This window comes from Cebidichthys violaceus, unplaced genomic scaffold (assembly GCF_023349555.1).
Source record: "Cebidichthys violaceus isolate CVI_PGR_0920_01 unplaced genomic scaffold, fCebVio1.0.p SCAF_21, whole genome shotgun sequence".
Lineage (NCBI taxonomy): Eukaryota > Metazoa > Chordata > Actinopteri > Perciformes > Stichaeidae > Cebidichthys > Cebidichthys violaceus.
In genome coordinates, this window is record NW_027176384.1 from 11,065,202 (window position 1) to 11,077,907 (window position 12,706).

The following is a 12,706-nucleotide window of genomic DNA, read 5'->3' on the forward strand; positions in this document are numbered from 1 at the left end:
ATTGTAGGAATATGGCTTCTTCTAAAAACCACTTCTAAAGGAGAGGGGCAGTGTTATATTTAAACATATTAGCTGATGCAGAATGTTTAATTTAATGAATTAAAAGTTGATACAGCTCACTCAAGCGTATCTATGGGTTAAATAGACCAACAGTAATTTAATTTATACAAAACGTATTTAAACATAAAAAGAACAAAACGTGCTTTGACTTTTAAGACTTCAGTAAATGATCTCTATTCTTACTCAGCGTCAAATGTATAGGTAAACTACATTACCCAGAAGCCCTTGCTACAACAACACAACCACGGGTCACTTTAATCCAATCACGGCTCGACCATGATGTTGTCCTATTGACGTGTCGTATCGGGTCTTTATTGAGGAAAACACTGGGGACTGTTTTTCATGCCACAGAACCTGTCTGTCTCACCGTCAGTTGTTTCCAACAGATAGAACAATGTCAGAGCCCAGCAAGCAGGATATCTCCGCTATTTTTAAGCGACTTCGCGCGGTTCCTACGAACAAGGTGAGAGTTTCAAACGGCGGACGGTTTAGCTCTCTTTAAACAAGGAAGTTGAGTCAGACTATCTGACACGTCGCACTTTGAGAAACGCCAAAGCTAGCTTTACTTGTATTAGCTTAATGTGACACTTAGCTGCTACGTGTCGTGTTGAAAATCAGTCGGCGTTGTTGAAGTGTCCCGTGGTGACATTTGAACGGTGTTTCTGTCAGAAAACATGTGGTCTGTGACCAGACGTTACGTTAGCTAAGTGGTTGACAGCCTAGCTAACGCTACATTTTGACAGTTCACCTTAAGCTAGCTATGTTTGTTAAGGCTTTACGCCTTCCGACGACTTGGAGATGTATCACCGCAGTGCATACACCCTGACTTACGCAATGAAACTGTGTTTTAAGAGTTATTGTCATTGCGAATTTCAACCCGCTGCACCAACAGCTGTTTGAATCAGCAGCCAGATAGTTGCACAGGCAACGTGCACTTCAGACCTTTTGTGGTTACAAACACATTGTTTACTTCCACTTTTTTCTGTTTTCATTTTGAACGTGTGATCTGCAACGAGGAGGGAGTTTAACACAACGTCAGTCTGAGCTGTTTCTTTAAAATATCAATTCACTCTGGTTATACATTACGATTATTCTCATGCGTCTCCTCCTGTGCTCTCTTCCTCCTCCTAGGTTTGCTTTGACTGCTCAGCTAAAAACCCCAGCTGGGCCAGCATCACCTACGGTGTGTTCCTGTGTATAGACTGCTCTGGGACACACAGGTCTCTTGGTGTGCACCTGACCTTTATCAGGTAATACAAATAATCCAGTGATGAAAACACAAACGCACACGGTTGCACAAGATTATTAGTATGAGTAGAAAAATCCAGACTAGAGTCAGATGGGAGGGAGAGAATTGTTGTGGAACCTGAGATGCTGTTTGTCTCTCTCTTGAATCCTGACATTGTTGTGTTTACACAGGTCCACTGAGCTGGATTTCAATTGGTCGTGGTATCAGCTCCGATGTATGCAAGTGGGAGGCAATGCCAATGCGGTCAGTACCTGAAGGCATCATCATATCGGCACACTGTCGACAGATTTTAATGCCAGCATTGCTACACACACACATACACACTCACACACGCGTGCTATTTAACTCGAGTGTCGTCTTTCCCGTGTCTGCAGATTTCATTTTTCAGTCAACATGGATGCACAACCAACGCTGCCAACACCAAGTACAACAGCCGGGCTGCTAACCAGTACAAAGAGAAGATCAAGAATTTAGCCACGCAAGCGACCAGACGCCATGGCACCGAGGTAATGCTGACATGCTGCTTTACTGTCTTAAAACGTCCCACGCTTGCAGGTTGCTTCACTGGTTGGACGGGAGCCAGAGTGGAAGAATCAGATAAAAAAAAAAAAAAAACGTCAACTTCTTGCATAGTTTCGCTTTGCTTATCACACTTTGCATTCATTCTCCTGTATCTTTAAGTGCACAGATAGCTGTATCACTTTTACTGCTCTTCTTCTGTCCAGCTGTGGCTCGACAGTCAGGCTCCTCTCTCCCCAACGACGCCGGAAGACAAGCAGCTGGACTTCTTCAGTCTGCATTCACAGGTATAGACGTGTGCTTTTTTTTTTTATATCTACAAACCTGCTTGTTGGATACCTACTCAGAGCGACGGGGGATTATTAATTTTGCCACGTGTGTCTGTTTGATGCCCAGACTCTTCCTGACAATTTGAACATGCCCAAATCGTATCTCAGCTCCGCCACATCAGAGAAGCCTTTAACCGGGGACACGGAGGAAGACAGTAACGGTATTCACAAAATGCAAACGTGCACTTGTTGTATTTGTCTCAATCCCATTTATTTGGCTCATCACATTTATATTAAACCTCTTCAGGTAATCTAGATGAGGGTCCTAGTGTGGACATGCTGAGTGCTTCTCCAAAAGCGAATGCAGGTTGGTTCATATTCTTCACTTTTAGGATGTTAGACCTTGTTTTTCCATCTGATTTATAGCTGAACTGTAGGAGATGTAACTTTACTGTTCCTCGATCTCTCCAGAGCCCTCCTCTCTTCTTAAGAAGAAGCCAACTGCTGCCAAGAAAACGGTATGTTCTCGTCGTAACCTTTGGTCGGACGGTACGCGTTGTCTGTCATAAGTATGTTTGTTCAACACACTTTGCATTCAAAGCGTGTTTTGTAAAAAAAAAACGTGTCTGCCTGTAGTTGGCCTCTAAGAAGGGCGGTCTGGGCGCTCAGAAGGTTAGCAGCAAGAGCTTCTCAGAGCTGGAGAAGAAAGCTCAAGCTGCCGACAAGCTCAGAGAGAAAGACGACAGCACCGCTGCTGCCAAGAACTACCAACCCGAGGACTCCATGTGAGCTTCTTTGTCTTTCTTTATCGTCTTTGACGTGTTGCTACCTTCTTCTTTTTGTTTTTTGCAGCTCTATGCTCCTTCTGTTTTGTCATTCCTGAAACTCGCCTCCCTTCTCCCCCCCTCAGCTCTCCATCCCTGCGACTGGCCTGTAAAGATTTCGAGCAGCAGAGGAAAATGGAGGAGAAGAAGTTGAAGGGATTAGAGGGGAATAAGAAAGTGCAAGCCGAGAGACTGGGCATGGGTTTGGGCATGAGGAGGTATGAAGAAGAAGAGACAAGTGATCATGTTGCTTGTAGATTTGTATCTTGCACTCATCAGAGTTCCCATGGTCATGTAAACCTAAAATCAAATGTATTAAGAATACAATGGCTCCGTTTTGTGCTTTAAAGCCAGCGGCAGACTGATAGACGTGCTTGTAAAGCTTTTTTCCCCCTCAGATCAAGGACAATAATGAACATTTTGAGTGAAGCGTACTTTACAGTTCTGTTCGTCTGTATTTATAGGCCGTGTATTGTCTATGAATTATTTTGGAGGCCTTGAAAAGTCCTGGAAAAGCGTCATAATCGTCTATGAAAAGGTGTGGTAACTTTGACTCTCTCTCTCTGTCAGTGGAGTGTCTCACTCTGTGACGTCAGACATGCACATCATCCAGCAGGAGAGTCCGATGGGAAAGAAGACCACCAAAGCACGTCGGTTCACTGAGGACGATGAGGACGAAGGGTCCTTCAGCTCTAAGTCAGAGCAATATTATTTGCTATCACTGCTTTATTCATGTTTATCGGCTTAATTTTGTGTTTTTCTACTATTCCGATTTTGTAAGTATTACATTTTCGTCTGACGTTATTCTTTTAGGGTCTTGTCCCGGTTTGAGGATCAAACGGAAACCTCCGACACGTTCTCCTCGAGGTGGGATGATAAAGGTGAGGAAGGAGGCTGGATGAAGGAGAGCAAGAAACCAGAGCCGGACTTCTTCTTGACCTCCACTATAACATCGCTGAATGACAGGTACATTAAAACGCTTTTAATGTAATGTATATTCTGTTGATTAGTGCTTATTTCTGTTTCTTGTATCATAATGCTTTTCATTTGTAATGTTTGTTATTAGACCCACGGGCAGAAGAAAACCGGAGGCCGTCCCAGACACCGGAGAAGCTCAGAAAAAGTTTGGCAGCGACGTGAAATCCATCTCTTCTGACACGTACTTCGGAAAACGAGATAACTCCGAGGTACAAAATGAAGACGTGCATCCTACCCGCCCCCACATGTTGTGTATATACATTGTGTTGTACCGTGTGGTTTTTGTTTGCAAAAGAAAATGTGTGTTTATTTCTTTTCTTTTCTTTTTAGTACGAGGCCAAAACACGACTGGAAAGATATTCTGGGAGTTCCTCTATAAGTTCAGCAGACCTGTTTGATGATCCAAAGAAACAACCTGGTGAGAAACACCTCTCTGTGGTGGCAACTTTGTAATCAAGACTCACAAAAGTCTCTTAAAAGGTTTTATTCTCTACAAACTTTACACCTGCAAGCGGGCAACAATCACTTTCAACAGTCTACTCGTATGTGTCCCTGCGCTCACAATGTTTACTCAGGTTGAGGTCACCAGTTATGTCTGAGTGTTCTCTGTACTTTCTATCTCACCGCATACGACGGAGCAGAATAATAAGGCTTCAAATGATTGCCTCATCCCAGTTAAATGAACGTTTGCATTTGTCTTTCTGCGCACAGCGGGTTCGTACCGTCTGACCAACGTGCTGCCCAGCGCTCCCGACATGTCGCAGCTCAAACTGGGAGTTCGCTCTGTCGCAGGAAAACTCTCTGTCATGGCCAGCGGCGTAGTCAGCTCAATTCAGGTCGGTCAGAAAATACCCCCCCCCCCTTGAATCAAGATCGCATGAACATCTTGTCTGACAGAACATAAATTCTAATAATGTCTATTTATTTTTTCTTCTTCCAGGATCACTACAGCACCTGAGTCATGGTGCGCCTCCTCTTGGATTCAGCCCAGTGGAGTGGTGGTCGCTCCTACCGGGAGCTAAAGAGGTGCGATGGGCAAATCTGTTCCATGAAGGCATCCAAATTGACGCCCTGTATACATCTATATCTAGTTTTTTATTAGATCGTGTACATACAACAGTTGTTTGAATCGAGAGGATCAAGCACAATATTTTCAGTGGAGGTAAAGTTCCCCTGCAGGCTGATTGAAGGGAGACGTCTGTGTACAGTTCACTTATGAAGAATATTTAGTTTGCGGTTTATTGATTAGTTCTCTTTGAGGTCTTTGGGGGGGTTTAAATATTTAGAAGTATTATATGTAGCACAGGGTTTATGGTGTTTCGAAGGACGGTTTTGCGTTTTTGATTCCTTTTAGTTGATGAGGTAAAAATAAAAAACAAAACAAAGCAGTGGAGAAAATTCAGTTTGTTTTTAATTGGTCAACATACTCTTGCTCATCACAAGCACTCTGTATTGTGCTGTTTTGCACATTCCCACGGGTTTGAAAGTGTCCTTTCTGTCCCCAAAGTGCACTTATATTTGCTCCTCCACAGACGGGACCAAACCCTGATATAGAGGCCGTGGGGGACCAGATATATATATATATATATATATATATATATATATATATATATATATATATATATATATATATATATATATATATATATATATATATATATATATATATATATATATATATATTTCTTTAGTCAGGCATACTATCAGTTGTATAAACTGAAATTGGCCTCATTAGCACAGAAGTTTCATTATCTTGCGAATTGTTATGTTATTGTTATTCTAAAAGGACAAGATGACATGAAACCTAAGCAGCTATGGAAAAACTGAGTATAAAGGAAAAGTTTGACATTTTTTGGGAAATATACTCATTCGCTTTGTCGCCAAGAGTATGTCGAGAAGATTGATAACACTCTCATCTCTGTCAGTTAAAATACAAGGCTGTAGCCAGCAGCCGCTTAGCTTAGCTTAGCATAAAGACTGGGAACAGGGGGGGGGGGACAGCTAGCCTGGCTCCGTCTGAAGGTAACAAGTATTTCTACCAACCAAAGTGTAAGAAGTTTGTCTTTTTGAACAGATGTGAGAGTGTTACCAATCTTCTCATCTAATTCTATTCATTAAGCGATCTGCTTCACAGCATTATGATGAGCCTGCACCATGGAGGTCAGCTGCACTATTGCGTCTTTTGTCTCAATCCTGTGGCTTGGAATCGGGACACTTTTAAGATGTCCTAATCGATAACGTGGTCAACATTGTAACCTGTAGATTCATGCATTTTTGACGGGTGCCTTTTTGGTGATGTTTTGGTTTTAATTTGTAGATGTTTTTTGTTGGTATTTGTGTTTACATGCTATAACTTCCCATGCCCCCCCCCCCCCCTTAAATTTAGCTGCACACACTACAGACTCTTGACTAGAATCTCCTGATGCGATGGGACCTCTTTGTAGCTTTCAGGCCCCGTTGTACAGCAACACATGTCCACTTCAAATATGAATGTAAACAATCCCTTTAAAGCCCTCTTCTTTTGTTGTTGTTGCTGTGACTTACTGCCAAGGTTCAGGTCCTGTCTTTAATTCTGAGCTGGTAATTGGGTGTGATTTTTGGATTTGACATTTAAAAGCAATAGACGAACCGGTTGATGTCCGTTCATGGCTCTTGATACGGAAGAACTACGGCTTTAGCGTTGGCCTTCAGTGTATTATTATTATTATTATTATTATTATTATTATTATTTAGGTAAAGTTGTGCTATGATGCTGAAAAGGCTCCTTCAGATATCTAACTGTGGACTAGAGTTCATAAAGCCCTGATCGGCGACAGGATCTCGGTACTGGTTCTGCTTCTCAGGAGTTTGATTGGAGTTGTTAAATATGGAACACTGAAAGTGAAAGATCCTTCAATGACCAAATATTTGTTTACTCCATCACTCTATGCCTTAGTCCAAAGATCTCTGATTAACGCGCCCTCGTATTGCAATATTGTGGAGTCATCTAGTTACCGTTTTGCACATTGTTTGTTAGAAATTGCATGTGGCAGCTTTTGCTTGAATGTACTGTATTTACAATTGAACCGTTGCCTCTCAGTTGATGTTGCGTCCATGTTAGACTCTAATTTTTGTTGATCTTTGTAAGATTGTTTGTCTTCTGCCGTTTTTAATATCGTTAAATGTGACGTAAGAGAATAGTCGCTTGTGTACGTTGCATGACCCTTGTAGTTGATAACACGCTGACACATCCTGGATACAAAAAGCATACGGCTGTTGGGGCCCTAATAAATAACGGTAGAGTAACAGAGTCGTTCAGTAAGAACTGTATAGTGCTGCTACATGCAACGATGTATAGGGCTTTGAATTACCGTTTATAGAAAGCTACAGATAATCAAGTTTTGACATATTTTGACACTCAAAATGTAAGTAAGATTTTTTGAAACATGCCAAATAAATGGCTTGTGCCGAAGCTCTCTTGCCTGGTCATTTTTTTGTTCATGTTATTTTGCCCTGATTACTTAAGCGGTTGATCAATTATCAAAATCGTCGCTTATCAATTCTCTATCGGATGTCTAATCAATTAATCGTTTCAGCTTCTACCTAATATCGTTAATCCAGCACGGCCCCCTTCAGGACCACTGCTGGCAGCCGCTTACGTGGCTAGCTGAGGCGTTTACGGTGCTTAGTACGCTATCGGAACTATGAGTGTTAAAAGTAGAACTGCTTTTATGGTTTAATGCATAGTTTTTACGATGAAGAAATATATACAATTGTGTTGAAAACCATTGGTTTGCTTGAGGTAACAGACAAACACATCCAAACAAGGGCTATATTTAACCGTTTTTTTGTGTTTTAATTTAACAATAGTTAATCGTTGTACTTACGACTTTAAGTGGAGGACGTGAACGCGGCAGTTTCCCAAGGAACAGCGAGAAGATTTTTTTTTTTTTTTTTTATCGGTAACGTACGCAAAACACCCTTTTTACGTTACTTTAGCGTCCCACATTATGACCGTATCTGCGGGAGACGCGTGTTGTTTTACTCCGCAGCGTAACTAATAGCTGGTTGGACTTGTTTGTACCGTTAGCGGCCTGCTGAATTCATTCAGAGTAAAAACTGCAAGTGTGTTAAAATGCGTACTGAGTTCAAACAAAGGAAGAAGTCACAAAAACAAAGCGACGAAGCGGCCGAAACGTCGGATGCGAACTGCAAAGATGAAACTCATAAAGCCAAGATGCAAGCTGGAAACAACGCAGGAGTGAATAAAACGTCTATAATGTGCTTATTGTCGCTTGCAGCGTGCGGAGCTCTGGGTTGGTAAGTCGTCAGCAACATTCGCATCAGTGTTTTAAATGTTGTCGTTTCTCTCCGCTAAAGTCTTCGTGTCTCTCTTGGTTTCAGGGTGGTGCTGCAACAGAATGAGAGGTTTTCCCAAATTGAAGAAAAGTACAAATCTCTACACGGAAAGACTTCGAGTCTGTTCGACATGGAGGAAGAAGTCCTGAAGGTTTCTGAAAAGGTACGTTTGTCACCCTGCGTTCATCATACAAACACACAGTGGAACGTGCTTCGAAGGATGGAGCTTTAAAGGCTCAATTCACCCAAATTACACCCTAAAAAAAGAATGAACCCCATGCAGAAAATGTTGGTTTAATTAGGTATATATTATGTATAATTGCATATATAGGTGAACGTGTGTTCTTTGGATTGTTCACAGTAATGGTGACACACTCTGGAAAGAGAAGTTATTTTTGGCTTTTCAGTAGTTTGTGCACCACAAATTGAATTCCATGCATCTCAATTGTATTGGACAGAGACAGATATTTTAAAAACGTCATCAGATGATACCCAAACTATCTGCATAGCTAAATTCATACCGCTTCAGGTAAAGTGATAGAATATATGGTTTTACTTTGTGTTATTTGTGAAATCACACAGATTTTTTTATTTTTTTTGCTCTTGTGTCTCTGCTTTTCTTGTGAAATTCTGGATAGTTTTACACTTTCGGCCCCTTAAAAAAATATTCAAATAGAGCAACCAGGGGACACAAACACCTCCATACAACCCTGTGACGATGGGGGTCGCAGATTTGTTGTAAGAGGTCACAGGTCAAGAGGGTTTGTGAACTACTGCCTTACATTATACACAACTCTGTTTGTTTTTTGAAAATGTAAAAAAAGCTCCTGTCAGCTGAGCACAACTTGTCTTTGTTGCGTCTCTTACATCTCTATCCACATTTCTGTGCTCTTTCAACACTTTCTATCTTTTATGCTACAGTGTAGTGTGTGCATGCTCATTGTTTCCTGCTCGACCTGTAACATATGAATACTGAGGACCATAGAGCTCCCACAGAAACAGCCCTCCTGTTTTGTGTTGCGGCCGCAGCTCGCCGCCTCTGAAGACGACCTACAGGAGGCGCTCTCCGCCTTCTCCTTGGCAGCGCGGCTCCAGCAGGACATCTCCGCCCTCCACGCCGCCGTCATGTCGATGCAGGCCGACGAGAACTCCGCCTCTCGGGACCTGCAGACGGTCAACGCCCACTTCCTGAACGTGACGGAGACGTGGCAGGAGCGCCTGGCCGCCATCGCCTCCGACCTGGCCGCCCTGAAGGCCGAGTCTCGGGAGGCCCACTCCGGAGCCACGGAGCGGGTGAACGAGGCCGAGCGGAGGGGCCGGTCGCTGGCTGAGAGGTTGGAGGAGCTGGAGGACAGCACCAGGAGGAACGCCCGAGCTCTGGAGCGCACGGAGGGAGACGACACCCAGCGGTCGCAGGATCATCTGGACTGGAACACCAAGCAGATCCACAAGCTGGAGGAGCAGATCGGCAGCCTCACCAAGAGGGAGGCCGAGCTCGGCAGCCAGCTCCGGGAGCACATTCCCCGGGCGCAGCAGTGTGAGGAGCACCTGCCCCAGGTGGAGGAGGCGGTGCGCTCCATCCTGAGGCTGACGGGGGATCTCAGCGGGGCGGAGAAGCGTCTGGAGGAGGTGACGTTACAGGTGTTCGGGACCGAGGACAGCATGCTGAAAGCGCTCAACGAAATCCTCGAGATCAGACAGGAGCTGGACACCCTGCAGGCTCAAAACAGCATCCTCAAGATGAAGAACGAGCTGTCCGTGGTTAAAGAGGCGGTCCGTGAACTCACCATGGTGCTGCGGGGAGAAGCAGACGACAGCCAGAAGGACCCTGATGCTCCGGAGGAAGAAGGATGGAATGAGGAGGAGGAAGAGTGGGGAAAAGACGACAAGGATGAAACGACTCAACTTCTACATGATGACCTCACTGAATGATGTCATTGTTTTGATCCAATAAGGAGGAGTCTTACTTTTAGCTGTAAAAAAAAACTATCAAAGTTCAGTTATTTTTTCAAAATGTGTATCTCAGTTTAATGTCAGAAAATGGTGACCATCATTGCAACATGAACTCTGGTATACATGCACTGTATTATACAATGAAGAATATTTATTTTAATATTTGTTCAATGTGGAGTGACACATTTTAGGTTTCTTTTGTAAAAATGCCCAAATAAATGAAAATATCTGTGCCGCTCTTTCCAGATAAAACCACATGAAGGGAGAAGTTGAATAATCTGATCGATTCCTGTCTTATACAGTAGTAAACTGTATATTTTTAGGACTGTTGTTTGGGAGAAAATACATTTTTCACAATTCCTGACATTTTTTTTGACAAAACAATTCATTGATGAATCCAGAAAATAAACCTTTGAATATGTTTTTGTAGATGTGTAATAAGTCGTGATATTTTTGATGACTTTTATTTCCATCTGATTTTGGTTTCACCTGTTGAAAGCATGGCAATTATTTCATCTTTGGACTCATTTAATAAAATCACCTTTTTTTTTTACTGAAAAGGTCGTATTTGTATTAAATCCTCTTGTGTGCTGAGGCTCTCCTTTCTCTCCTGTGTTTTTTCCTAAAAGATAAATAACCTGAAATTGTCTTATAACGTTGTGATCGCTTTGAATACCCGTCACCCCCTGAACACACGAACTCTTCGTCCCGTTTCAGTGTAAGAGCGTCCAGCTGATGCTGGAGGGTCTCGGTGGTGAGCGGGGGGCTCTGCGGCCCCGGCTGGAGGCTTTGGAGCAGGAGGTGATCCGGTTGGAGGAGTGGTCCTCCGGGCTGAATGAGAAACGAGCTCAGCTTCAGACCAGCCAGACGTCACTGAGAGACGCCGTGGGGCAGATCAAAGAGCGCACGTCGGCCATCGCAACGGACTTTGCCAACAAGGTGTGTCAGATTGTTTTCATTGAGTAGACGATTTAATCAATTGTAAAAAAAATAGTTGTCCTTGCAGCTCTACAAAAAATGCAAAATTTAAAAAGTTTGTTTGTTTACACCACGTGGGAAAAGATGAGACAAAATATGTATGACTTACATGTCAATTTGGCACCTCTAAATAATACTTAATAAGGTAATAAAGTAAATATCCTCGTTTGAAGTAAATGTCTTTATATTCATTATTTCTCTCTGTGGTCGTAGAAGAGATCCCATCTAACTAATTCTAATTCTAATAAGAATTTAATTAGCACGAATATATTAAATCTAGAAAGATGCATTCAACTAATGGTGAAGCCCTTATTTTTGTTTTCCCTATTGTATTTTGGGGATGGGTGTCTGAGCCTCCCGTCGCTCTGTATTCCCCCACTAGGTGGCGTCGGTGAGGACAGACGTGCGCAGGATGGACGGCCTGCACTCCGAGCTGGAGTCTCTGCTCACTCAGGTGACGGAGCTGGAGGACAAGACCGCTCAGGTAGAGCACAGCATGGTCAAACGCATCGGGGACGTGCTGACCGGCAGCATCGACCGAGTCGCCAATCTCCGCGCCGCGTGTGAACGCAACACCCAGGCCATAGAGAAGCTCCGCGGGCGCGTCCCTGAACTCACCGCCGCCGACGAGCAGATCTCTGAGCGCTTGCGGGAGCTGGAGAGCGGCAGAGCTCGCATGATAAGAACGCTGATTTTCGCCGCCGACCTTAAACCCAAAGTCTCAGCCATTAAGAGGGACTTTGGGGCGTTCGAGCCTCAGCTGTCAGACCTGACTCTGCGGATCGGGAGACTGGCAGAGGAGCTGATGAAGAGAGAGCAGGAGGTGGCTGAGCTTAGACAGACACTGGCTAACCTCACTGCAGTGGAGGGAGATTTAAACGTTACATCTAAACAGGTTAGGGAAATAGCTAATATATCTGACATTGGAGAGACGCACCGGCCGACATGAGCAGCACACTTCAACGTCCTCGAGGTCAGCGTTGTCATACTACTGTTTGAAGGTTTGCCGCAATAAACCTGTTTTTAACACCAAACTTTGACTCAGTGAGAAGTATGAATGACTCGGGAGTGATGTCTGAGGATGCCAGTCGACTGCAACGTCGCGGGTTCGATTCCAGCTCGGGACCCTTGTTGCATGTCTCACACCTCTCTCTCTCTCTCTCTCTCTCTCTCTCTCTGGCTCCCCTACTTTTACACCATCATCTCTCATATAAATGTAATCATTACCCTCCAAAAAATGATCTTACAAACAAGAAAGTAGCATGAATGTGAACATCCTGGCACCTATAGTCCCTTTCTAAAATGTTTTTGAAGTTTACTTGTGGCTAAGCAAGCTCAGCAAGTTTCTGTCCTTTGTTGTCTCCTGTCAGCCGGTCTTATTGGAGACACCTGGCTGAGATTTGACTGGTTTGTTTTTGTGTTGTCACCTTTTTTTAACTGATTTCTCAGCCTTGAAATTAATGTTTGCTCCATGTGTGTCTGTGGCCATATTGGGTCCACTCTATATCGTCACAACTGTGCAATAATAATAATAATCA

General features: G+C 43.5%; 2 protein-coding genes across 3 annotated transcripts; both read left to right on the forward strand.

The window, feature by feature from the left end:
• Window positions 1-363: 363 nt before the first annotated feature.
• On the forward strand, window positions 364-7,354 carry arfgap3 (ADP-ribosylation factor GTPase activating protein 3). The gene is made up of 16 exons (XM_068717359.1): window positions 364-523; window positions 1,192-1,310; window positions 1,480-1,552; window positions 1,684-1,815; window positions 2,035-2,115; window positions 2,225-2,318; window positions 2,405-2,464; window positions 2,569-2,615; window positions 2,734-2,882; window positions 3,008-3,139; window positions 3,492-3,617; window positions 3,735-3,887; window positions 3,988-4,108; window positions 4,230-4,317; window positions 4,611-4,735; window positions 4,840-7,354. The coding sequence occupies exons 1-16, from the start codon at window positions 455-457 to the stop codon at window positions 4,855-4,857; spliced, it is 1,587 nt and encodes a 528-aa protein (XP_068573460.1). The 5' UTR covers window positions 364-454; the 3' UTR covers window positions 4,858-7,354.
• Window positions 7,355-7,794: 440 nt separating this feature from the next.
• ikbip (IKBKB interacting protein) lies at window positions 7,795-12,382 on the forward strand. 2 transcript variants are annotated; one of them, XM_068717362.1, is made up of 4 exons: window positions 7,795-8,198; window positions 8,283-8,400; window positions 10,908-11,129; window positions 11,551-12,382. In XM_068717362.1, the coding sequence occupies exons 1-4, from the start codon at window positions 8,014-8,016 to the stop codon at window positions 12,115-12,117; spliced, it is 1,092 nt and encodes a 363-aa protein (XP_068573463.1). In that variant the 5' UTR covers window positions 7,795-8,013; the 3' UTR covers window positions 12,118-12,382. The 2 variants fall into 2 exon arrangements, with proteins under 2 accessions (XP_068573463.1, XP_068573462.1); XM_068717361.1 differs by lacking the exons at window positions 10,908-11,129; window positions 11,551-12,382 and adding an exon at window positions 9,267-10,750.
• The last annotated feature ends 324 nt before the right edge of the window (window positions 12,383-12,706 follow it).